The sequence below is a fragment of the Barbus barbus genome, assembly GCF_936440315.1.
Source record: "Barbus barbus genome assembly, chromosome: 35".
NCBI lineage: Eukaryota > Metazoa > Chordata > Actinopteri > Cypriniformes > Cyprinidae > Barbus > Barbus barbus.
The window spans coordinates 23,506,672-23,534,539 of NC_136763.1; the positions used below are offsets into that span (position 1 = coordinate 23,506,672).

The 27,868-nt window shown below is 36.7% G+C and overlaps 1 protein-coding gene across 1 annotated transcript in view; it reads left to right on the plus strand.

Moving 5' to 3' along the window:
• LOC306855279 (adhesion G protein-coupled receptor L2-like) overlaps window positions 1-27,482 on the plus strand; it is a 100,232-nt gene extending 72,750 nt beyond the window's left edge. Inside the window, exons 11-23 of the mRNA XM_079393849.1 lie at window positions 346-468; window positions 981-1,186; window positions 1,915-2,088; window positions 2,567-2,776; window positions 4,124-4,344; window positions 5,933-5,999; window positions 12,100-12,191; window positions 18,352-18,520; window positions 18,635-18,763; window positions 20,175-20,307; window positions 21,698-21,826; window positions 22,201-22,218; window positions 25,414-27,482. Of these exons, the coding sequence (XP_079249975.1) occupies window positions 346-468; window positions 981-1,186; window positions 1,915-2,088; window positions 2,567-2,776; window positions 4,124-4,344; window positions 5,933-5,999; window positions 12,100-12,191; window positions 18,352-18,520; window positions 18,635-18,763; window positions 20,175-20,307; window positions 21,698-21,826; window positions 22,201-22,218; window positions 25,414-26,180 (2,438 nt within the window). The 3' untranslated portion in view covers window positions 26,181-27,482. The remainder of the gene's footprint in view (window positions 1-345; window positions 469-980; window positions 1,187-1,914; window positions 2,089-2,566; window positions 2,777-4,123; window positions 4,345-5,932; window positions 6,000-12,099; window positions 12,192-18,351; window positions 18,521-18,634; window positions 18,764-20,174; window positions 20,308-21,697; window positions 21,827-22,200; window positions 22,219-25,413) is intronic.
• The last annotated feature ends 386 nt before the right edge of the window (window positions 27,483-27,868 follow it).

Here is a 27,868-nt window from a genome sequence, read left to right on the forward strand (position 1 = left end):
TTTATGACAGAAGATTATTACAGAAGTGTAGAAAAACGCACTTTATGCATTTTTTAAAAACTACTAGTAAAGTAAGCCATAACGCTGTGGTCTGCTACATCTGCTACAGCCTAGCACTTAAAACTTCAGAATAATGTTATGCAAATTGCGTTCGGCACAGATTTTGTGGGTGCGTTTTCACCGCTAACTGATTTGCATAATTCCTGTAGTGAACTGAACAACGCTAGATATGCGTGCAAATAAACCGCAATTCATTGTAAGTGAATTCCCACCTTATTTCTTTTTTTCTTTCTCTGTTTCTACTTGGTGAACTAACATCGTGAAACATCTGATTTCTCTCCACAGTTCTGGATGTTTACGTGCTTAGCACAGATGGGCAGGTTCAAGATTTCAGGTTTCCCCAGAGCAGCAGGAGTGGTATTTCTATCCAATTGTCTTCCAATACGGTGAAACTCAACAGTCGTAATGGTAGGTTCCAGCCCACGTGCGAACTCACCCATATACGGTCATTAGTATCAATTCCAGTGAGAATAAGAACATATAATATCCAATTGTTCCTGTCACTATGGAGATAGAAATGCTCTCATGGTCAGAAAAAGATCTGAACATTGATGTGAGCATATGTTGTTTTCGACAAACATAACTGGGTCTGCTGCAGGGTCACTTGGGAAAAAAGATCTATATACTGAAGTTAGAAACTTTTGTGGGGTATATACATTTATTTATGGGATGATCATGTTATCTGACGTACATGGGTGAAGTCAAATTAAGGATGATTAAAACTATACTCATTTTTCCCATTTTTGTCACATTTCAAAATCCTACTCTTAATAGACTTACTTTTAATTGTACAAAACGTAAATTCATCTTTTCCTCTATTAACTATAAGGTAAAATAAAATCCAGACTTGGGTTTCTTGACAGACTCACTGATATAATAGAGTTTAATGAGAAGTAAGTTGTGCCGTTTTCTCTTCGCAGGTGTTGCCAAGTTGGTTTTTGCCCTTTATAAGAACCTGGGGCAGTTTCTAAGCACAGAGAATGTGACGATGAAGCTCGGCCAGGAGGCTAACGGACGCAACCTCTCCGTGGCTGTGAATTCTGACGTCATTGCCGCCTCAATAAACAAAGAATCCAGTCGTGTATTTATATCGGAGCCTGTGATTTTCACCCTGGAGCACATCGACGTGAGTGCAAGCAATAAACAAACAAAGGGATCGTAAAAGCAGCGGGATGGCAAAGCAAGACAGCGAAGAAAAAAAATAAAAGCAGTCTCAATTCAAACACCCTACAAGGTCACAGAGGGGTTTATTTAAGCCATCGAACATGAAATTAACAAAGTCTGAACCAATGATTATTACCAGCCTAGACCAAATTCTTAATGAAAACTAATTTGTTTGTCGACATTAGGATGTAAATGATGCAATTTCCTTTTTTTGGAGTGGAAAATTAACTCCCAGATTAGCTATACAATGCAGGATGAAATTACCAGAGGACCAATTATCATCTCGCTCTCTTTTAAAGTGTCAGGAGCACTCCCAGAGGAGACTCGGCTTGATTTTTGCTCTCTATCAAAGTAATTGTGTGATTTCCACAGACATGCCTTCAAACCATTCTGCCCCCTGTTAGCACCTCATATAATCAATGGTCCCATGCTAGATTTCGCACTCATTTAACCTTATTAGATTCTTTAGTCGTTTATGTGAGAACACACACTGCGCATTCAAAAGAGTGTTTGATATGGCCAGCGTGTCATTTGCGAAAGAATGAACGGCAACAGTCGGAATGAATTAGGATGCCGTTCCCCCAGCGTTCATACGCAGGCGCCATTATCAGATGGACAGCTGCTAAATATCAATTCATTATCATCTGCTCACTCATGAGGAATGTTTCTGTCTCCTCTTGTCGATTACAGATGCAACATTACTATAACTCCAACTGCTCTTTTTGGAACTACTCCGAGAGAACTATGATGGGATACTGGTCCACTCAGGGCTGCAAACTCATCCACGCCAATAAAAGTCACACCACCTGCTCCTGTAGTCATCTCACCAACTTTGCGGTGCTCATGGCTCATCGAGAGCTGCTGGTAAGATGCGATCGTCATAAATATTTAAGCTTTTGTCCGTGCGTTACTGTGAAACCCAGCTGTTATAATAGACACCGCCAACACTCATCTGCTTCTCTTAGCAAAACGCTACCAGCTGATAACTCACTGGATTGCAGACGGCTGCAAATCAGCCTGTTTTAGAGTTTGTCTACTTGCTATATTAGCAAAAGTTTCTTTAAGCAAAAACTGTTATTAAACTGAATAACTTTCTGTGCCACCAGTGGGAAAAACAAACACATAACTGTCTAATGAACATCAAATTTTATCTAATTGGCAAAAGTGCTGTGTTTTGCTAAATGTTAGTTTTCAATTTGGACAGAAAAATGTACTCGTTCCTGGAAATGTGTTGCATATTCTATATTGCAAAACCCTCTATAATTTACTTAGTTGTTAAATGTGACCTTTTCCTAAATTCTTTTTTTTTTTATCCCTCCGTCTCTATTTGTTTGTTTCTCAGGGTGCAGATAAAATCCAGGAGCTGTTGTTGAGCGTCATCAGTCGTGTGGGTATCGTGGTATCCCTCATCTGTCTGGCCATGAGTATCTTCACCTTCTGTTTCTTCCGTGGACTGCAGAGTGACAGGAACACAATCCACAAGAACCTGTGCATAAACCTTTTCATCGCTGAGCTCATCTTCCTCATCGGAATCGACATGACGGAGCCCAGGGTAACGTTACCTTGAATGGATGTGATGTATTCAGCGAGTCTCATGGAAATATCTAGAGACGAGTCCACAACATCCAAGACACATTTTTGAAGGGAGTTCCAGTGAATTCCAGCAGCATTTTGACACATGATTATAGTTTTTTAGGCTTACGGAATATTTGTGAGTCAAAATCTTGACAATTTTTGTCCAGAATTTATTTGAAGAAATTCATTTCAAATTAACGTGTAATCGTTTTTTTAATTTTTTTATACGTTTTTACATTTGCCATCATTATATTACTGAAACTCTTTGTGAAAACTCTTATAAATTTTTTGACTACTACTAATATGAAAAAAAAAATCCTAAGGTCCGGCTTTATACTTTTTGCTGGAATATGGCAGTGGGGATTTTCTCTCATTCAGACACAATGGCATCAGAGATGAGGCCTGGCTCATTGTTCCATTTTATTCCAAATGTGTTCAGTGGGGTTCAGGTCTGGGCTTTGTGTGGGCCAGTCAAGTTCTTCCACACCAGTAAAACCATTTCTTTACAGACCTCACTTTGTACACAAGAGGCATTATCATGCTGGAACAGAAAAGGCCCTGTCCAAACTGTTGCCAGAAAAGTTGGAAGCACACAATTCTCTAGACTGTCGTTTTATGCTGAAGCATTAAGATTTGTCTTCACTGGAATTAAGAGGCCCAGCCAAAGCCATTAATTAGAAGGGGGTCCACATACACTTGGCTATGTACTGCATAGTTATACTACCTGACATTTTAAAGCCATTAAATCAAAACTTTTCTTGAAAAGCTGTTATAAAAGTAAAAAAAAAAAAAAAAAAAAACATAAATATATTTTATTTTTTTCTTGGTATGTTACCTTGAATGAATGGGATGTTTTCAGCTAGTCTTATGGGAATGTCTAGGGACGTGTTTACAACATTCAATCAGAGAGAATCAGTAATTTGGCACATTTTTGTGTATAATTTTTAAAATAAAATGAATTTCACATGAACATATTTTAACCTTTTACACTGAACACGTTTAAATTGAAATCAAGCTAGATAATGTCAATGTCAAAATGTTGTTTAACTGTCCTTGCTTAGTAATAATGAAAAAAAATGTAAAAAGACAATTTAATTGCTAGTAAGTAATTTAAGTAATTTAAGTAATTAAATTAAATTGCTAAAAGAAATACCATAGAATTAAAAAAATAAAAAGGTCTATCGAATCAAAACTTTGTTGAAAATGTTCTAAAAGTTCATAAAAGTTAGTAAACGTAAATAAAAATAAAATAAAATGACATAAATAATGTACATTTTATACTACAGTAGATTTTCAAGCTTTGACCCTTGTGTCTGTCCCACAGATGGCCTGCTCCATAATTGCAGGAATCCTGCATTACTTTTTTCTAGCATCTTTCGCATGGATGTGTTTGGAAGGGGTTCAGCTCTATCTGATGCTGGTGGATGTCTTCGAGAGCGAATATTCACGCAGGAGGTATTTCTACATGGCGGGATACCTCCTCCCTGCTGTGGTCGTGGGTGTTTCGGCTGCTGTAGACTACAGAAGCTACGGGACCAAGAAAGCGTAAGCAAGCATTTCTTTGTTTTTGTATTTATTTATTTTTTTTAAATACAATGCTGAGCATACCACAATCTGACCTTCCATAGGTACCACACACACAGAAAGTCTTCGGAGGATGCCTTACAGTACAAAATGTGGTTTCCAGGCAGGGCTGTATGCGTTAGTGTCTTTTGTTCAAAGAGTCTCTAGTGACCTGTTGTTTGTAAATGCTCTCTAACGGAGACGAGGGCCGCATGAGAAAGAGGCTTTTACGCAGATTAATGGCAGTGCTTCAGCCCTGCATGGGCTCTTGGGTTGCTCCTTATAACACATAAACAGGTGGTAGTGTATCGGCCCTGTCTGCCACATCACTGTCTCTTAATATGAAGCACAGTGCATTGCTTCAGATATGTTTATATTGGAATGAAAGTGATGCTTGTAGCATTGCATTTTTGTCCGATGTTTGTACGGTTTCTTAGAGCAATTGACAATTTATATGATCAGTGTTTCCCACTGGAAGTCACACTCTAGAGAAACTGGATCTGTTACAGGAAATTACTGTCTTTGAGCAGCGTTTATTAAACGAATGCGGAATCAACCCATATAAAACATTGTAATGTAACCCACATGAGTCTGCTCAGTAACAGATACCGTCCTTAGTGTGTATATTTATTGGTGCTGTTTGCAAAGGCAAGCATCTCTAATACAATTTCTCATACTTGATGCAGAATTCAAACAAAAACTACTCAAATTCAAATGTAATTGCATGCCAAAATGTGTCAGAACGCAGTTCACGCCATGATGCAAGTATCTACTTGTTAAGACTGACTTTCCTGGTCCAAACGCTTTATCAGATGCCAAAAGCAAATAACGAATGGTGCTAATATACACTCACGGTGTGCTGTAATACTACCAAAATATCATGATACTAACTTTTATCTCCATACTGAAATCTCAGATGACCAGCCACAAATTCATCTTTTATGAATCTTTAAAATATTGGTGTGCGGGATGCAGTGAGCCTGGAGGCTGTAGTGTTCTCTGTGATTTTAAATGTTTAGCTTAAAGGGATAGTTTACACAAAAATGTCAATTTTATCATCATTTACTTACCCTTATATTGTTCCAAATTTGTATGAATTTCTTTCTTCTGTTGAACACAAAAGAGATTTTTTTGAAGACTGTTGGGAACCAAACAGTTCTTATATACACTACCATGGAAGTAAATGGCAACCAGTAACTGTTTGGTTACCCACATTCTTCAAAATATCGTCTTTTGTGTTCAGTGGAAGAAAGAAATTCATACAGGTTTGGAACAACATGAGGGTGAGAATATGAGAATATCAAGAGATACTAATAAATAGTGCTCATGTCATTCACTTCACCTCACAAGCTACAAGTTAAAAGAGAACCTCGCTTGATAGTTGATCAGCCCTCCAATTTTCACCCGGTGGGCCAGTGTTTTATCTAGAAAGTGTGTGCAAGCACCATTTGTTAAAGAACATGTTTCTGTAAAACTCTTGTTTTTGTCTAAAGTGTTAGAATGGCTTAGACATGTTATCTATAAACTGCCATGTTGCATTTATTTTATTGTGAATATGTCGTCTTTGCAGATGTTGGCTCAGGATGGACAATCACTTCATCTGGAGTTTCATCGGACCCGTCACCTTCATTATTATGGTGCGTTCAGTATCTTCTGACCTTCACGTAGCTTAAGATTGTATATGGCATGTACGTGAGCGTGTGATATTGAGTGCTGAATACATTGGTCAGGTGAAAGAACAAGAAGGAGAATGTTTCTGTGCAGGGCAAGACTGTGTCTCAGACTTTAAAGAGTAATTGACAAAATCCTCCCGTGCAAAAACATTGAGCAGCCTTTGTTTCTTCAGTCTTATTCAACAGATTGCAGCCCATCGATTTCTGCTTAGATCAGTTCAGTCTCGGCAGACCCAGTCAATGCAGCCTGCGGAGAGGTTCGGAAATGCTGCTCTTAAGGCTTTTTTTTTCTTTCTCGGGGATCGTTTTGATACGATGTGGTTTTTTCAACATGGCATTAGAGCACAACATTATCCTCAAATGATACTCAGCAGGGCGCTTTCAAGCTACGGGGTCGAGACCCGAAGAAACGGCAATGTCAAATAATACAAATCAAAAACATATATTGCCATGGTTCAACCTTTTAAAGAGGTAGCTGATGACACTGCAGAGTTTGTTTGCCCTGAGATGCCGGTCATAAGGCACACCGGATTGACACGGCTGCAATTTAAGCATGCTGTTATTTGCGAATAAGAGATTAGAGCCTTGGACTAGATTGGGGAGGTTAAGAGGAAGTAGGCCTGATAGAGACAAAGATAGAGACAGTCTGCGTAGTGGAAAGACTAGCAGGTGTTGTTCACATCTGTCTGGCTGTTTGTTTGCCCTCTAATCTCTGGATGAAAAAACAAATCGTCTTCCTGAAAATGGAAGGACAAGTAGAGATGTTTGTGGAGGGTTGACTTTATTATATCCTTATATGATTATATAAACAGACCAGGTGATCTCCCTGCCGGGGTGAACAGTGATGGAAGCTCTGTTTATTGGAAAGACTTTTAGGGTTTAGTTGAAAACAGATTTAAAGACACGCAGATGGTTCAAACACTGGTTTGTGCCGCAATAAAATATAGAACGTAATTAGAGAAGTGGCCTGAAACAATTGTAGATGAGAAGATTGAAACATCTACATCTGCTTTTAGTAATCAAATGCTATAAAATAATCCAGCGTTATTTAAATAATACAAAACATAATGAAATTAAACATTTCCATTGAATGGAATCCTTCACATAACTATAGAGCTAATATAAAATTATATAAGATAATATAAAAGAGGTCATCAATAAAATCAATCAAAATTTCAGATTTTTAAAAATGTAATTACTCATGTGAACATTGAAATGTAGCAGTCAACCAAGGCTAATATAATAAAAATGTGTGTTACATTTACAATGGAATTTACTTGACAACAGAAAATGTGATTTGCTGTGATTCTAGACATTTAATTGTAATTTTATCAATATTTTTTATTACCAATTAACATTGACTAGTTAGATATTTGATGTATGCTCTCAGGTCATAAAACCAGAATGCGTAATATTTATAAAGGATTATCTAAAATCTTGGTTACACTTTATTTCATAAATCTACTTTAGACATTCTACTAACTATAAGTAACTTTGTAACTACATGTCAACTAATGCTCATTAATTCGCAACTACATGTCTACTAACTCTCAGAGTAGACTGTTAGGGTAGGTTTAGGGTTAGTAGAATAAGTTGACATATACTTGCAAAGTTTCTCATAGTCAGTATGTTGTATGTTGTGGACCCATCAAAATAAAGTGTTAGAAGATATTTAGCAGACAGTCTACTAATACTCTAATGACTGCTAGTTGACATGTAGTTGGAAAGTTACTTACAGTTAGAATGTCTAATGTGGACTATCGAAATAAAGTGTTACCAAAAGCTGTTGAATAGTTATAAATGGAGTTAAAACATATCACTGTTCTCGACAAGTCAAACTGATTTTAAAGAAGCTGACAGGCCGCTAGTTACTCCAAACAATGCACATTTTTGCAGCCGCGCTTGGAGGAAGTCCTATAAACCCTGAGATCTGCTCATTTATTCTGCTGCAGCACTGGATGAGGCTTGATGTATGTGTTTGCGGTGTTGCTGATAATCCGAATACGTGTTCCAGTCATCAGCGGCAAGAAGCTTGTGACCCTTTATGAAGCTGATTTATTGTTGCGTGCACTGCTCGGACAGCAAGCAGGACTCTTAGTCCTCAGGCTGCTTGACAATGCTAGATAAAGCACAAAGACCAGAGCCTCTCAGGGGAACGCGAGACCAAGGTTTCCCCCAACCTCTAACCCTTGATTCTCAGCAGATTGTCTTTGTCCTTGTCAATGAGAGAGCCAGAGCGAGTCTCATTATTCAGAGTTTCACCCATTTCGCCGTGCAGCGGGAAAGAATGGCGTGATCCTGTTCAATTAGTTGAAGCCCATTGTGGTTCTCATTATTCTACATCTATTTTCAGCGTCCTCATGCACGATGCTGCAGTGATGTAGAGCTCCGTGAATTTCACAGCTAATCTAGTTCCTTTTTCTACCAATAGGGTCACTGAGCCAGTGTCTTATAAGCATTTTCCACCATTTTCCACCGCAGAAAAGTCAATTCTGAGCCATAAACATTGGTTTGACATTTGTCTCAAACAACATCTGTCTCAGCATTTTTGCAAAATATTAGGCTGATGCTTGTGTGTTTTGTGACACATTCAAGCTGAAACGTCCAGTGAGTGGCACTAAAAATGCATGTGTTCAGTTTTAATCTAAAGTGTGAATCTGGCAACTTTTTTTCTAATTCATTTTATTTGATTCTTGCACGTACTGTATTTGCAGCAGTTCAGAAATGCAATCTCCAGTGAGCGGTGCTACATTTTCTTTTGGAAAATAGCATACCACCTACCCTAAACCTAACCAATAGTATTAAGCAAATGTGAAATGCAATTTTAGTTCATTTTACAAGCCCCTGAGCTCTTTTACCATGACTCGTGTTGAACTTGCATCCAAGGGCTCAGCATTCGCGACCAATTGACCCTTTGCAGGGAGTTTGATTGACAGGCAATCTGACCAATCATAATGCAGAATCTGCCATTGTTGTCCGTCAAACAAACCAGACCGGAGAGTAGATTAACATAGGTGGACATGAACTTGAAAAAATGGTGTGTATTGACTTCTTTCTGTGGTTGAAACAAGATACCTTCTGATTTTCATTCAAGTTTATTTAATGTTATAACTAGTAAAGAAGAAGAGATTATTGGTTCCAGTGCCGCTTGAACTGAGGTGCTTCAGTGATCTGTCACGATACATTAAAGAGCCACAAAACGGTATTTATTGTTTGAATTTCTTAAAAAATGACAAAATTTGAAAGCAGAGACTTTGTTTCATACCCGAAGTTACCTGCTCTGTCTTGTCTGTCGGCGTGTTGTCAGTTTTCTCTATGTATTTTTCACTATCATGAGAGCATGATGTGTGGCATGAGCGTGCCATGGCTTGTCGGACATAGCAACATAGACATCCTGTTCATTTATACTTTTGTGTTGGTTTTGGTTTGTTCTGTTAGTTTTTCGTTCTAAAATAATTTAATTTACAAATATAGTATGTCTGAATTAACTGCTATGAATTTTATTATGACTGTTGCATCAAAAGCAGCTTGTGATGCAATAAAGCTCCAAGTAAGATCTCAACATTTGGCAAAAAATACCTAATTTCTTAATTTATTTTTTTTTATTGTTTTTTTTGTAAACAGTTTATAAAGTAATATAGTTTGTAACATCATCATATGGCTCTCAAGTCAGTGAAAACTTGGTGGAAAATGCGGGCACAGATACTGAGAGATGTTCGCACATTCATCAGCCAAACACTGGCTCAGGCAGGACAGCCACAACCGGTGGAAAAGATGTTTCTCAGCTCTGGGGCAGCAGGCATATAAGATCCATGAAAACCAGGACACTGAGCTAATGAACGGTCGGGAACCATTAGTGCGTGTGAGTGACGTTAAAACACCCTTGTACTGTGACACGTTTGCATCATGCAGACAGTTCCATCTGCACCTTAAATATTTAATCTGGTTCAATCGGAGTTCAAGACGCACACACACACAAATACGAACACACGCATTCAGCTTTCTCCAGCATCCCAGAGTGGAGTTGAGGGTCTTCTGCTTGGCTAGTGGTGATGATTTAGGGATGGGGGGGTTTGTTCAGGAAAAGCTCTTTTCGAAGCAGAGGAAACCCATGGGACCGACAGGAACAAGGAGCTTTAGGAGTATAGTGACTGCTTTGCTAGGTTACCACTCCCTCTGCTGAGCGTCCTTACTTCCTCTCGTCTCATCAGATCAGTCAGTGCTCTGGTGGCGTGAGAGGCCTTTTATAGCTCTGTGTTTATAAATTCGGGCGCAGGGGCTGCGAAAACCAGGCATAACCCCGCCATCCCCTCTCCTCTCTTTCTCTCTCTCTCTCTCGCCATGATGTCTCTGAGAAACCGTGGCACTTGATTGCATGAGCAGCACGTTATTGATCGTCATAGCTGTTTTGATGGCAGAATGATGAGCTTGTGCGCCCGAACAAGGAGCCGAACTGAAGAGCTTGTTTGAGCTGGTGACACAGCCACTTATGAGAGCGGCCGCAAATGATAGACTGCTACGTCCTCGCCTGTCTGTGCTCCAGAAAATGGATTAGACCAGAAAATGTTCCGTCACCACGTAGTTGTCCCACATAGTTGTAGCTATTGGGAAGTCATTTTACACAGTACGTGATAAAGTATGACCAATGCATTACTTTAGGTTGTTACAAGATCCCTCTCGCGGTGTGTGTGTGTCTTCGATATGAATGTTTTAGCATTGCAAATGAAACAGATGTGCTGGAGATCGATTGCTTTTACTGTAAATTACTGGACAAAATTTAAAAGCACTGAATATTTTTGTTTTGTAGATAAAAGCTCCTGGATACTCTTAAACTGCCTTTTTTTTTTTTTTCACTGAGCAAAAATCACTTAAGTAATATTATAATAAAATGCATTAACTAACTTAATATAAAGGCAGCTTCTGTAACATGATTACCTAAGAAAATTAATCCAATCCCTTTGTTGGGAAGAATGAACAGGAATGTGTTTAAAGCAAGTACACTTACAGTTAAAGCCTAGAGAGCAATTGTTAATCAGTTTCATTTTGCATTTGTGTCAATCAATGGAAAAATGAATAGCTTTCAAAAGTGTTTCGACTGTTCAAATGAAACAGATCCATGAAAGATTATTTGCTTACCTAAATAATCGGATGGAATTTGAAATCATTATTTTTCATTTTATATATCTAACATTCTGAACACTTTTGAATTTTTTGATGATTACTCTTACACTGAGCAAAACATATTTATTCTAGGTTATTTGCTATTTAAATAGAATTTATTTATTAACTAATTGAATATATGGGGATTTAAAATAACATTTTAATATATTTTATTAAATAACCTAATATTTATGTATAATATCATTTTGTTGATAGTCACAGAAAATGCATTTGACTGTAAATAAAATCTATTTTGTCCCTAGGTTTGTTAAACAAACGAAAATATGTTTACAGTAAAAGCACCATGCAATCAGTCAAAATAATAAACATGTCCCATGTGTAATATTATGATTAACTTTTGCATTAGTGTGATAGTTCGGTGGTAGTGTATTTTACATGTTTATTTGCAGTGCTGAATGATTCCCTGCTAAAATTCCACTGTGAGTGCAAAACTGTAAATATGCATTTTCTGTTCATTTTCACAGACTGAGGGATGCTTTCCCTTTGATGTTTTGCCACAAATGCGATCCATAGATGTTTGTATATGAAATAACCCGGAATATTACTTAAAGTTATATCTTTTTTTTTCTTCCCTGAGGAAATCTCAAATATCCGTTTCTCCATGTGTGGTCTCTGAGCTTCTCTGAACTATTTGTGTTTTCATTCTGCAGTTAAACGGTTTTATTGCTTTTTTGTATTCTTGTATTGATATATAGTGACACTGTATTTGGCGCCAGTCATCTTGGCTTTGTCTCGCAATATGCCAGATGGTTATTGTATTAGGCACTGGCTGAAGGGTTGCTTAGATGACTGTTTTCAATTAATGCTCCCAATAAAACTTCACTTATCTAATCTTTTAAGTTTTGTTTTTGTTTATTAACAAAGGTCTTTTGCTTTCGCACAGCTCAATCTCATCTTCCTGCTCATCACGATGTACAAAATGATGAAACACTCTACATCGCTGAAACCTGATTCCAGCCGGCTGGAGCACATCAAGTAAGTCACATTTTCCCCACGATATTTCAGCTCATGTGGAGTCAATGTGTGCCACCACACACTAAGAAGAAGCAGCATTCCTAATCTAACATTTAGAACAGGATCAGGCATTGTTTTTTGGTTACATTGCATGTTGCATCTACAAAACTGTAGTTTTTTGCTTGGATGAATTTAAGTGCGTCGACTGAAAGGATTCAGATGGACTCCAGACAGATGTTATTCTCTTCAGGTACACGTCGTCTATTAATGTGAGCGATGGCCAGAGAGGCACGTAATGATTGAGACAGGCTCAGCGCTGTTCCTCCTTTACAGTGACCACAAAACTCTTTTTTGGAACAACTCTCTGTATTCAGAGTCTGCCTGGAGAGTGAATTCAGATGTGTTCACACACGCGCGCGTGTGTGTGTGTGTGTGTGTGTGTGTGTGTGTGTGTAAAGACTGCACAGTCAAAGCACTTCCATGTGTTTCCTGTTGCGAAGAGGGAGATCTCTTTCTGTAGCTGAAAAGCAAAGAAAAAGTGGGCTGGTTGACCACACAACTCTTTTTTTTCTTTTTTGCTGGCATGGCAATGCATGTCTTACTGGTTATATTTAATAGTGTATGACATATTTTTTAATGTTTTGAAGTTGTGATTTTTTTTTTTTTTTTAGATGTTGTTTTTAGTCTTTTCTCCAATGTGTTTCCAGTGATTTCCAGTGACAAGCCTGTAAAGCATAAAAATACATTAAACATTGAAATACATTCAAATGTTTTTATCGCCTTTACACTTAAGATTTTTGTTAGATTTTGAAAAAAGTGAATCAATTAGTAATAATAATAATAACATGTTTTTCATATTTTGCAAATGCAGCTTGTTATCTCAAGATTTCCTTATATTTCAAAAATGTAAGGTTTTTTGAAATTTTCTCAGGCATAAAATGATTAAGGCATTATTTGTGCCTTTCCTACTGCATGAAAGGAAAACTAATTTTTGCACTGAAAACAAATTATAATGCAGTGTTGACTGATTATAGAAGATTATATGATATAAGAAGATTATATGATATTATATATTTTTTTCACTTTAAAGATCTCATTACATGCATTATCTAACATAAATTAATTAATCATTTTTAAAGCATGTATTAAACACTGTTATTGGTAGTTATTAAAAAAATATAATTGTTCATTGTTTGTTCATGTTAGTGCAGAGTGCAGTGCATTTGGTAACAAATATCAAATATAAATTGTAATTTTACATTGACTAAGTTTAAGAAATGCTGTAGACGTTGCTTATTGTTCATTGTTAGTTCACGTTAAAATGTTCACAAATGAGAATTTAAAACTTTAGCCAAGTCCCAAATTTTTGGTCACAACCCTTGGACCCTGTTCATGGAAAGAGCCTTATATGTTTTGGATTTGATATATGACACAGATTGCATTTAATGTGATCTTTCAAACTTAACACACAGCCATTGGGGAAATATGCATATTTTATTAGATTTAACAATGATATAGACATGAATAACACACTTGAAAAATATGTTGCTCACAGGCATTGTGTCGGCTGTTTGTTGTCTAAAAATCTCTCCACCCATCACCACAGGGCAAGATGAATCAATCTGCTAAACTCTGGGCTCATTGCAGCATGTTGCATGTTCAGCAAGCTAATCTGCAGCATTTCGTTTCATTTCTGTGTTTCCCATTTCCCTTTGTTTTTTTCTCTCTCCTTTCTTTCTCTTTCTCTGTCTTCTCTCTGTTCTCTTACCCAAACCAGTAATTATCGCGTCTGTGATGGCTATTATAATTCTGATTTGCCTGGGTAAGATTCACCGTACACCGTAACTTATGTCGCTCATAAAACATTACTGCCGCATTAAATAGTGTAAAACGGCAAAGCACTGGCACATTTGGCCTGAGAGAACCATCTTTAGGCTCTTTAGAATAGGGCTCTTTGCATAAGGCAAAGCAGCGTGGGAGAATTAAATCTGTCTGTATAAAAAAAAAAAAGGGAAGAAAATTTACAGTGGCGGTAAAGTTTTATGAAAAGTCTTGTCATGTAATCATCAAGTGTGTTAAAGACAACATGAAATCAAAATTGACCCTTTTTACTTTCTTAATAAAGATTCACTATCGTATGCTATATATATATATATATATATATATATATATATATATATATATATATATATATATATATATATATAATGATATTGACTAATAATATCATGATATTAAGTATTAATAACTGTCGACTAAAACCTTGTCCTAACCAGGTGCAAAGCTTCCAGTGAGAATTAAAGGGGTCAGGTAACACTTTAGAATAGGGAACACTTATTAACTATTAACTATGAATTTTCCCTCAATAAACTCCTAATTTGCTGCTTATTAATAGTTAGTAAGGTAGTTGTTAAATTTAGGTATTGGGTAGGAATAGGGATGTAGAATAAGGCGTTAATATGTGCTTAATTACTACTAATAAGTGGCTAATATTCTAGTAATATGCATGCTAATAAGCAACTAGTTAAGAGACCCTAGAATAAAGTGTTACCAGGGGTCATATGATGTTGCTAAAAATAACATGATTTTGTGTATTTGGTGTAATGCAATGCGTTTACATGGTTTGCGGTTAAAAAAAACACATTATTTTCCACATACTGTACATTATTGTTGCTCCTCTATGCTCCGACTTTAAACGCGCCGATTTTTACAAAGCTCATCGTTCTGAGAAGCGAGGCGTGCGCTGATTGGCCAACTATCCAGTGCGTTGTGATTGGCCGAATACCTCAAGCGTGTGATGGAAATGTTACGCCCCTTACCATGTTGTGATGGCGCGTCCCTGCGCGACGAGACAAAAACAATAAAACCCACTATAAACGAGGCATTGGTTGTGCATAAACATAACACTATGTCTGCATTTGTGATCGCAGAAACGCCAAACAAGCACTACTCTACACTGCTCAAAACTCGCGTTTGATTGGTCAGTTGCAAATTCTTTAAATATCAAAACGTACTTACAGGCTGTGAGTCAGAAGCACCAGACTGTCTGTTGGAATTGCCCCACTTTATAGTGTTCACAGCCATTCATAGTGTTCACATTGTAGGCTACTCTCTCCCAGGATCAGGAAACAGTCCTCCGTAAAATGCGCTGCACACACTCTAATATTTGCGTTGTACTATTCTGTAACAGTGTTGTAAATATAACTTAACCACTGATTTTTAGTTGTGTACTCATTTGGAAGGCCAAACAAAGTGCTTTTGCTTTCACAACGAAACACACTACGACATGGCGGCAGCAACAACAATACTACAGTGAGAATAAAAGTTATGCTTTCTTTCATTGCGTATACATTTGGGCGGTGTTATGCAAATCTTCCCATACAGTGACGTAGACATGTGGGGGTGTGTTTGAATGAGCCGTTTTAGGAAGGCATGGCAGAGTCTTAACTTTTATAAAGAAATCTCTTTGGGTTTGAGACTTTACAGATCTTTACAGATCTTATCTATGCACAAACAGCTTGTAAGACTCCAAAGAGAAAGGAAAACATGAAATTGCATCATATGACCCCTTTGAATTTCACCAAAATGAAACTGCTTTGTGATGCAACACAGCCAATAGAAAGTTATTTGGTGTTTCATATCTTTATGAAGTTTAATTATTTTGATATTTATTCATAGTTATTATAGAAGTATACACATTGTGGTTCAGTTTCATGTTGTCTTTAAGAATTCATAACCTGGACAGTTACATTTATTCAGAAATTTTTTGTCTTGTCACAGCTGAGGACAAAATCTATCTTTTTCTGTCCAGCTTTATTTTATGTTTAACTTCAGAATTCTTACATTTGGACTTCAATGCTAATCCAACTGATTTGCCTGATCTAATGTTGTCTCTCTCCTCTGCTGGCCATGCTCTCTAGCTATGAAGATAATAAACCATTTATCAAGTAAGAGCGTTAGCTAAACATCTGTGCCACAGCCTCATGGTTGCTCCCCTTGTCATCTTATTGTCTGTTTGCTGGGCTCTTCAAGTAGCGCCGACTCTGTGCTGCTCATGCGCGCTGTCTGTCTGTCTGTCTGTCTGTGGCTTAACTGGTTTCTTAATTTTTATTCCACATGGACCGTCTTAAATTGCTGTACATCTTAACTTCATACCCTCATATGCTTAAATCCTTCAAACCCATAACCCTTTCTACCCTCCTCCTCCTCCCTGTCATCCTACCCTCAAACTCTCAGACCTCCTCACACTTCATATTGCTAACCCCCTGATATATTCCTACTCTTATAACCCTCAGATGCCAAAGCACAAATTCCCTTCATTTTCTCATGCAAACTGTCATGCCCTAATTTACAACATATATGGGTATATGATATATCAGTGGGTATTTATTTATGTACTTACTTACTAACAGTCCATATTGTACTGTATATGTTGGTCAGCACTGCATATTTAACTGTGCATGCTGATTTCCACATATATTTGATTAAATACTTATCATTTAGATTAACTTTACTCTCATATCACTGAATGAAATTAAACCTTTAAACACAAATGATTTACTAACACTGTTAAACTGTTATACATAATCTTCAGCAGACCTCTATCTTTTATAAAACACATTATAATTAGTGCTGTCAAACGATTAATCGCGATTAATCGCATCCAAAATAAAAGTTTTTGTTTACATAATATATGTGTGTGTACTGTGTATATTTATAATGTATATATGAATACACTCGCATGTATATATTTATGAAAAGTATGTTATATTGGTACATTTAATATATCTATATATATAATATCAATTATATAAATATATGCATTTAAATACATGTAGATGTTTTCAAAATATATACTGTATGTGTGTGTATTTATATATACATAATAAATATACACAGTACACACACATATATTATGTAAACAAAAACCTTTATTTTGGATGCGATTAATCGCGATTAATCGTTTGACAGCACTAATTATAATGTGTTGTATAAAAGATAGAGGTCTGCTGAAGATTATGTATAACAGTTTAACAGTGTTGCTAAATCATTGGTGTTTAAAGGTTTACTTTCATTCAGTGATATGAGAGTATACAGTTAATCTAAATGATAAGCATTTAATAAAATATTACATAAAAACTTTTATTTTGGACGCGATTAATCGTTTGCCAGCTCTAATTATAATATAATGTCAAAATTTACTCTTGCACTTAAAACTAGTTAATAGTTGCTATTATATAGTATTATTTAATAAATTATTTGCAGCATTGTATTTATTTATTAAAACAATATAATTATTGGCATGTAATTTTTATAGCAATGCATATTATATATGCAAATCCATCTTTTAAACTGTGCTTTATAATGTTGTCAAAATTCACTGTTGAATTTAAAAGTTTGAAAATAGATATTATTTAGCTATTTTCAGACAGTTTCTATTGAAAAGTACTGTTTTATACATGAATCATAGCGTGTTACTTATATATTTAGCTATTTATTTATTTTTAGACACAACAGTATTTTTAATGCTACCCGTTTATCAGTTAAGATGTAAGATGTAAGATGAAAAAAAAAATGATCAGCGGATAGAATTTTAATATCGATGCATACTCAGCTCCATCCATTCCGCCCCTCATTTATAGATATCAGTGCACTCTTATACCCTCAGAAAACCTTTATTAAGCCCTCCTATTCCTCCAAATCCTCATATGTTAGTTTCTTGTTTCATCTCTCATCTCTCCTCTGATGAAAGCAAGCTCTATCTCTTTGGTTCCTCAGTCAGCCGAGACCTGTTGTCAGCGCCTCCTCCACTAAAACGGACCAGTCAGAGATGATTACTGCTCTTTCTCTTTCCCCTCCGTCTGAATGCAGCCCAATATCATGCGTCTTTACCCAGTAGTGTGGCATGCAAAAATATCTCCACACTCCACTGCCTCAATACTGATTAAACCTTCTTTACGATAATCCCACTTTCATATGGGATAGATTAACCTCTCAGTGATATGTTCCACTGCATTACCCATCTACTTGTGCCTAAGATGTCAGTCCAAATGATTTTCAGAACCTGTGTTTGATTTGTATTGTTTTGCTGCGATTGTAATGCTGTAATGATTTCTGCTGTTTGCTGAAGGAAAAATCCCTCTCTCATGGCTCATTGTTTCTGTTTCATTTGCTCTCGAAGGTCGTGGGTCATGGGTGGCTTTGCTCTGCTGTGTCTCTTGGGCCTGACCTGGTCATTTGGCTTGTTCTTCATCAGCGAGTCATCCGTTGTCTTGGCGTACCTCTTCACTATCTTCAACGCGTTCCAGGGCATGTTTATCTTCACCTTCCACTGCCTGCTTCAGAAGAAAGTAAGTGCTTCCTGAAATATATAGTTTCACCCGAGCTCTCGATTTTAACGAGAAGCGCACGTTAAAAAATTCACTTGAAGAAAAAAAAAAAAAAAACGTTCCTTTGAACTGCAGGTTCGGAGAGAGTACAGCAAATGCCTCCGACACACGTACTGCTGTAGCGGGATCACGACAGAGAGCTCACACAGCTCCACAAAGACCTCAACAACACGGACAAGCGCTCGCTATTCCTCTGGTACTCAGGTACAAACACTACTGACCCAATTTCCATTGTTTTCATTTCCACTGCTTTTAATGCGGCGTTCGGTTATGAGACACATTTCATATTGGAATGAAATGAAACTCTGTTAGTGCTTCCATCTGCTCCAGTACGCGCACACACTCAGGCACAGATCTTTTTCTATGTTTTTTCTTGTTTTCGCAGACAGATTTTATTTGAACGTCTTTATGATGGATTGCATTATATTATAGTGAATCATAGCAATAGCTGTGTATACTATGCAATGTTTAGATAGGGCTCTGGTATACTATAATATTTACTTTATAAACCGCGTTATGATAACTAATGTAGCATTTATGTTGAATACTGTAAAATCTCTTGGGTAAATATTTTCCATGCTGATTTATAGTTATAATGTGAAAATAATGAGTGGAGAGTATTTTGTTTTTCAACAACAAAAATGTCCCAAACAAATCAAATTGATTGTGTATGGGGAAAGACAAATAAAAAAAAGTTATAACAGAGAAAAGTTTTGCATATACAGAGCACATGATGATGATGAATCATCCAGTATGAGTCACATAAATGGAAAACACAAAATGTACAACATTAAGTCAAATATTCTATGTAAATGCATGCATTTTGACAATTTAGTTGAATAATGACAGATGAATCATATACTGTAACAGTATCAGTGTAAAACAGAAGCTTGTGAATTACATTATATCATTTTAGGTATTATTTACTATTTAAATTAATTATCATTTTAAATAGATTTCAGATCTTTCACTCCATTTCATGTTTGAAATCACCTAAAAAAACTTACAATAAATTATTAATAAATATCAATATGTAAAATAATAAAACACAAGAGAAAAAAAAGGATCCTCGAGGATTTAACATTTCCACATAAAAAAAAGAAACCTGTAACCTAAACATAAAGCTTTTAATATCCAACATAGCATAAACTGTGACTATATCATATTATCCTACTATATGTATGTATGGCTGTATGAATGAATAATGTGCAAATTAATATTATTATTACATATTGGAACGTGTCTATGGTTAATGGTTTAACTACACATGAGTTTACTCTGGTAGGACACATGTGAACTTTAAGGAACTAACTAAATGCATGCATGCATCCAATAAAAATGACATTGGAGTCAGTTGCTTGAAAGTCATTGAAAAGGCTCAGAAAAGTTAAGTTAGTTCTGATAAAAGCTATCATGTGTTTCTAGATGCCACTTGCTTTGATATTTAGTTATAAATGTATGAATGTCAATGCATCAGATCAAGTACGACTGAAGTATCCAAAAGCATCCAAATTCTTTTTGGGGCCACTGTACATATCGGAAAAAGATGTAACATGCAGTTTTTCCCTCTCAAAGATAGTGATCCGTGTGTCATGGCTGTTTGTTCATCTAACAGAGTCGAATTAGAAGAATGTGGAACGACACAGTCAGAAAACAGTCTGAGTCCTCGTTCATCTCAGGAGACATCAACAGCACATCAACCCTCAACCAAGGTCAGTCATATACATCCAGCTCTGTTTCATGGAAACGTTTCTCTGAAATAATAGACTCAGACATAGTGAGGATCTTTAATCAGTCATCCATGTTTAATTAAATGTTTAAAAATATTTAATAGCCAATGATTTTAGAAGCTCTGCACTATTGAACTGAATGAATCATTTTATTTTAAACATTTCAACATTTATTTTAAGTTAATTAGTTAATATATTTATTAAAAACATGTTTTTCATTTACAACGTATAAGCTTATGAAAAGCATGATTACTGGTAAACATGCACGAGTATCTATTTTAAACCACTCAGATGTTATTTTACTTAAAGTCAACATAAAACAGCATTCGCAACCCCTTTACTAATGTGATGTGACATATTTGTCAGATAGCAAATTAATTTGATCGTGAAAAGTGGTCTCTGTATGACAGGTGTTTGGAAGGGAAGGGTGAAAAATATGGATTGGTATCATCAGCCAAAAAGAAAAGTCGTTTCAGAGGCGAAGCAAGTTATTACATTTTGATGAAAGATTATGATGCAAAAACACTTTATTTTTTTTTTTTTTTGGAATAACATGGACTGATGATTCGTTCACAGTAACATCAGGAAAATGTATTGAGAAAGTAAATAGGGTCAACTTTGATTTCATGTTGACTTTAATGGAAAATCAAACAATTAATGTCCATTTAAAGACACAGGAAGCCAGACAAGCCCCACAGCTACAGTAGTGAGTCAGTAGAAAATATGCCCTCAGTCAGCTATTTCAAGGATCTAGAAAAAAAAACTGTCATTTATTATTTAGCCAGGGCTGAAATGCATGTGATGAGAAGATGATGTTCAACTCTAGCTGACCTGCGGTAAGGTTGTATTATTCAGAGCCGTTTGCTTTGGCTTGCTCTAAAACACTCAGCATGCTTTTAATGCATGCGTTCGAGCACAAAACACAAAGGTGCAAAAAAAAAAATGCTATTTGTCTTTCTGTGCTTCAGTGTCTCTGTTCAGAAACAATAACAACAATGGCTGGTTTTGTGTACAATATTTATATCACAACATTGTGGCACTAAAAATAATATGGGCCAAAAAAATATATAATTTTAATTTATATACATAGATATATTTTTAGCACATACTATTTTAACCTGAGATATTGAATTAGTAAGAAGCTGTGCCCAGAATGGTATTTATTTATTTGCATTTGACAAATATTTGTCCTTTTTATTTTGTATGTAGGATATCATTGGCAAATATCCTTAACATTTTAAAATTGGTTATTTGCATTTCTTGACATTAATTTGATTTAATATTAGCGAGTAGATTACAATGAAATTGCATAAATACGCAGCTAGATAATTCATATATCCATTTATTTCATTACTACTATAAGATTAGGTCATAATCTTATTTGTCCTCTTGTTTTTTGTTGCTTCAGGAATGACGGGCAATTATCTTCTTACTAACCCTCTTCTGAGACCACAAGGCACTAATAACCCCTACAACACCTTACTGGCTGAAACTATCGTATGTAACACACCAACGGTGCCAGTCTTTCACTCTCCAGGTGTGACTATTAATCCACTACACTCCTGTTTGCCCTTCTGCTCATGTGGTACTGTGTAGTGCTATGAGTATAATCAGTATCAGCCCCTCTGTGCGGAGAAATCACACTGATAGATCAGATGCATTAGGCTAAAACTGTAGTTCTCGGTGTGTGATTTTATAGCACGGAGAAAAGCTATTTTTCTTCAATATGAGATCTTTGTGATGCTCACAAGATATTTTTATGCACACATTTTATTTCCTTTTTATTGAATATTTATGTTTAAGAAAATGTAATTCGACTTTTTTATTTGATTTTTGATTTTTTTGTGAGTGACATGACACTGTTAACTGTTTGTGTCTTGTTTTCTCTTTCCCCTTCCTGCACACACTCAGTGACCTACAGAGAGACAAGTATGCAATCAGTTTTAAATTTGCCCATCAAATGAAATTGTTTTACCATGATTTAACTCTCTGGCCATCAACAGATCATCCACATATTGTCAGTACATGGTTCAAAAATCATTAGAATGAGGAAATGTTGCTCTCAATGAAACAATACTTTCATCACCTCTGCATTTTACAACTTGGCACGATGCATGCACATTGCACACACAATTGAGATTTCTTAGTCTAAATGTACACATGTCATTCTGAATGGAGATTGTACTGAAAGCAGTCAGTCGCCTTCTCTCTTTGTTAAACACAGTTACGTTGGACATCGGGTTGGATTTATCCAAATACTTTCTTCTCCGTTCAAAGTTGAATGGCTACAGATTTTGAAGCCAGTCTCTTCAATATGAATAGCATATAGTTTATAATTACAATTAGCTTCTACTGTGGCTAATCCAGTCATGAAACTGAGATTCAGATGTTTAATGAAAATTAATTTCACAACTTGACAAAAAAAATACTGTAGCATTTATTTATTTGTTTGTTTGCTATTATTATTATAATTTTTTGCCAAGTTATGAACTTAATTTTCATAAAACATGGATGTATGTTGTCTGAACCTCTCGAGTTTGTAATTTAAAAATTTTGTAATTTAAGTTATAGTCTTATTTTACACAATTTTTGTTTTGTTTGTTTGTTTTGTGTAACTTTTTTTCTGTAAAATAATATATTTTGACGTGTTATTAAATTAGTAAGTAATTAATTTAAAGTATCCAGATATTATCGAAGCTAGTTTCCAACAAACAAACATACAAACAAATAAAGGTAATTGCGACCTTTTTATCTCACAATTCTGTTTTTTTTTTTTTAAGTATCTCAGAATTGAGTGAAATAAACTCACAATTGTATGAAAATGTCAGAATTGTGACTTGTGCATATGATACGCAATTGGCTGGTTTAGGGTTGTGGGGTAGGTGCGTATTATGTACGACAAAATGTGCATTATCAAACACGCCAGAGTCAGTTTCTGTGTGTAAATAGCATGTGAAATACAAAAAAAAAAAAAAATTGTGCTATAGATATGCATTCTCATGAGACCAGGCTCTATATTTTGAAATTATTTCCTCAGAATTGCAAAAAAAAAAAAAAAAATTGAAAGGAAAGGAAAGGAAAGGAAAGGAAAGGAAAAAAAACTCAGAATTGTGAGAAAATAGCAATTATTATATTTTTGTTTACCCTATGGTGGAAACAGGCTTCCATAGTGTCATAGTGTACAGTATATGAAGTGTCCCCAGTATATTCTTTGTTACCCTCCTCCAGTTTAACACATCTCTCTGTCTGTTTACGAGTTTGGTAAGGGATCCTGTCAGAGAAAAGCCCTCATGTTTCTTTAGCCCTTCCGTCTCAATATCCAGCAGAAATCTCTCTTAAACTCCCTTTCCTCAAATTACTGTCCCTCTTCTGTTCCCATCTGCCATCTCCTTCCTTTGTCTTGTTATTTCTGTGGAGAGGCTCTGAGAATGGCTGTGTCCGTGCCGCCCACCGGTGAGCTCTCGTAAGATGCAGTTAAAGATTATCGTAGCTCATGCAGGCGGCCACTCATCCACCGAGCTCCAATTACCACATAATACCGCACATGAGCTCCAATTACCACATAAAGTCCAGTCCAGCAAACAAACCCAACTGTGACATTTAACGGAGGGAAAAGGCCTTAATTGTGATGTTAATTTAATTTGCTAAGTCCTTTGCTTGCGCTAATGTAATTTGTTTTTTGTTCTTTTTTTTCACTTTTTTCTGTTAGTGATATCTCATCATCCTTTTTGTTTTGTGTTCTTTTTGTTCATCAGCAGCGCTCAGGTCTGCTGGCCTGAACAGACAGACTTGATGTGAGTTGTTCAGAGTGAGTTTTCTCTCTCCTGTCTGTTGGATTCTTTCGCTTTCATTGACTCTCTGTAGTGTGAGAAATGGCTGTTTGTTTTTTATCCTATTTGGCTTTTTTCCGTTTCTTTCAAACCCTTCACCCCCACTGCTTCAAATACAAGCTGATGTTGATGAATTCTGTGACTGTCACCGCTCTTTCATCTGTGAATATACATCTGTGCCGCTCTCTCATTTGTGTCTGTGATGTTTGAAGCCTACATAATGATTTTAATGTTGTTTGGGATGTAATTGAAACCAACATTCCGAAATTGGTCATTGTGAATTGTTCAAAATTGTTTGATTGAGGAAAAATTCTGAACTTCAAACTGTGGAGAATTCACAAAGAATGAATTGTGCCTGCGCCTGCCGATTCAGTAAGGGAATTATGCAAATTCGTTCAGGTATACCAAGATGTGACGGACTACTGCAATTTGGCATACTTTGCTGGGGCTGTAGAACTGGGATCCAGGCTCTTTAAAAATCCGGAAATACAACTGCACGTTATTAAGGCCTGGTTGGATTGTGTGTCGTTTGCAAATAATGCACGATTTCACGCTGAAAGTAGTTAAACTACATAGTAAATGCATGACTTAAGTCGTCAAATTAATTTTTATAGCACTTTTCACACTCCATATTGTTTCTAAGCCGCTTTACAGAAAATCATGATGTTAATGTTTTTAACATATTACTATCTTGTCATATAGTTACGTTTATAAGTTTAGAGCTGAGTTGTAATATAGTTTACATTTTGCCGTTGAGATATGTTATATAGTATCTGTCGCCCTATGCAAATATATATATATATATATATATATATATATATATATATATATATATATATGTATATATACACACACACACACAACTGGGCGATGAAATTAACACACCAACATTTCGCGATGAAATTAAACAAATCAGGCACTTGAGATTTACTATATATTTACTATATAGCATATATTGCTTTACAGGAGTGTAGTGTATTTATGCAAATAAAGTTGGATAATAGTATGCATCAAACTTTATATAGGGAGCTGTTCGATAAAACGGTTTACAATTTTCGTATGCTCACCAAAGGTCCAACTTTTAATATATCATTGGGCGATAATATAGTTTCCTAACAGAGCCTTACAGTTCTGCATGCGCAGACTAAAGATTTGTGATTTTTACTTGTTTTAAAAATGTTTGCAGTTATGCATTTGACTCCTAAACAGCATTAAACATTGTGATTTGATATTTTGAATGCTCCGAGAGCATGCTCCGAGACCTAACGTTTTTCTGCTTCTTGTGTTGTTGCAGGACACTCGGTGATCAGCGGCAGAGATACGAACACGTTCGGGACTCTACCACTCAACGGCAACTTTAATAACAGCTACTCACTTCATAACTACAGCGACGGCGTGCAGGTGGTGGATTGCGGGCTCAGTCTCAACGACACGGCCTTCGAGAAGATGATCATCTCCGAGCTCGTGCACAACAACCTCAGGGCCGCCGAGTCCCGGATCAGCACCAAAAAGGGGGCAGGGATCAGCAGAGGGGAGGAGCCTGTGGTCGCGGAGACATCGTCCCTGGTGCAGGTGGGTGGGGACAGCGAGATGGACGGTCTGGGGCTGCACCACACGCATCCCCGCACGCTTGAAGCCCCCCTCATCCCCCAGCGAACTCACTCGCTCCTGTACCATACGCAGGAGAGAGCGAGGACCGACACAGACGGAGGGCCTTCGCATCCCCACAGCTACATCAGCCAGCTGCCACCTCCGGGCGAGACCGCCATGCCCTCCCCCAACAGAGACTCGGTGTACACCAGCATGCCAAACCTCAGAGACTCGCCATTCTCGGAGAGCAGTCTAGATGTGGACCAGGACCTCTCGCCATCCAAAAACAGTCCGAGCGAAGATGTTTACTATAAAAGCATGCCCAACCTGGGGTCAGGCCAGCAGCTGCACGCGTATTATCAGATAAGCAGAGACAGTAGCGAGGGCCTCATCATCCCCGTCTCTAAAGACGCCTGTGTCCCCGAGGGGGACGTACGAGAGGGACAAATGCAGCTGGTCACAAGCCTTTAAAACGAACTGTAAGCACCGCCCACCATGTACACAGCCCCGCCCATCCACCGATGGCAGAGTGGTCTTCCTTTTTTAGCCTCCCACATAACTGCACACATAATGGAGAAGTACCGCTGCTGTCCAACGAGTTACAGGCAGGCCCAGACGGAATCTGCATACTTTTTATCGCATTTTCTGTGCTGAGTTTAACTGGACATTTGCAGTGCAATGGATAAAGCTGGTGAAATGGGTCATACCAAGCCTTGTTTTTCGGTAAAAATATCCTTAAACAATGCATAAAACCTGATACTAATTAAGATTTCTTGAATTATATTTTTTCTTACCCCACTGGCAAATTTTATTATTATTAATATTATTATTGTTATTGTTAAATTTTACTGACTTTAAACAGGGTATAAAAACTTCATCCCAATTTCTTACCTTTCCCTTCTTCCCACCTTTTTCCTACCTTTCCCACCACTTGTGGTGCTCCTGGTCAAAAATGGTATACATTGCCAAAATTATCCTAAAATGTTGTTTTTACTCAAAAACTGAGGTGCATAAGCCAGGGCTGCCAGGGCTTCATAACAAAACCAGCCCAACTGCTACTTAAAACTAGCCCAATTACATCCAAAACAAGCTCAATAGCGGGGTTTCCACAGGGGTCATACACTGTCGAAATCGCATTCCAGAGGGGCAGGGGATTTCGCTTTAACCCGTGGACTAAAAAACAACCCGCAGCAATGGTATAAAATTAGCCCAATTCCGAAGGAAAAGTGCAGATTTGGCAACACTAGCATAAGCGCAGATCAATTAAGCCAACAATCATTCAGTTCCAAAACAGAAATAAACAATCTGTGCTAAACGCAAGAAAACAAAATGTTGACAAAAATATTCAATCCAAGATTTGATGATAATATCACGTAAAAAGAAAATCTATTTTTTAATGACTGGCAACACCACATTAGGTAAAGGCTTTCCAGCGCAGCAAAAAGGGTTAAGAAGGTTTATTCTTAAAAAGGAAAAAATGCCAATGGGGTAAGAAACAATCTTAATTCAAGACATATTTCAGCAAGTATACAGTTGTTTAAATAAATGTTTTTACTGGAAAACAAGAAAACACTTATATGGAAACAGATTTTTGCCATTTTTAATTGTTACCCTGTTTTTGGTAGCTGAATGTAATCAAATTAGCCACAATTATTTAATAAACAAACAAGCAAGGGTCAGATGAAGAAGTGTACAGTAGAACTTTGAGAATGAGGGCGTTGCAATGTCCTGTCGTTGCAGATTCCGTGTGGGCCTGGTTATAGAAATACAGTTTCACATAAAATAAAAAAAGTTAAATAAAACTAAGCCAAAAAAAAAAAAAGTCTTTCTCGTTCCAGTGCATACGTTTCTCAAAGGATGTACATATATGTTCACATATTTTTCTTTTGAATGCAAGTTTTGCTTTTGCTTTTTTTTATTATTATATACAAAAATAGAATTTCCAGGACCTTAAGACATGCAGAGATTGTCCTGACTGAACTAAAGGAGTCCTCTAACACCCTTTACAATCATCGACAAACTCCCATATGACCACTAGCAAACAAGCCCCAGGCCTTATATTTTCTCAATCATACACGGAACTGTCAAGGGTAATGATATAACATAGAACAATATATTTTGTTGTATTGATTGTGTAAAATAAATTGCTATAAAATAAT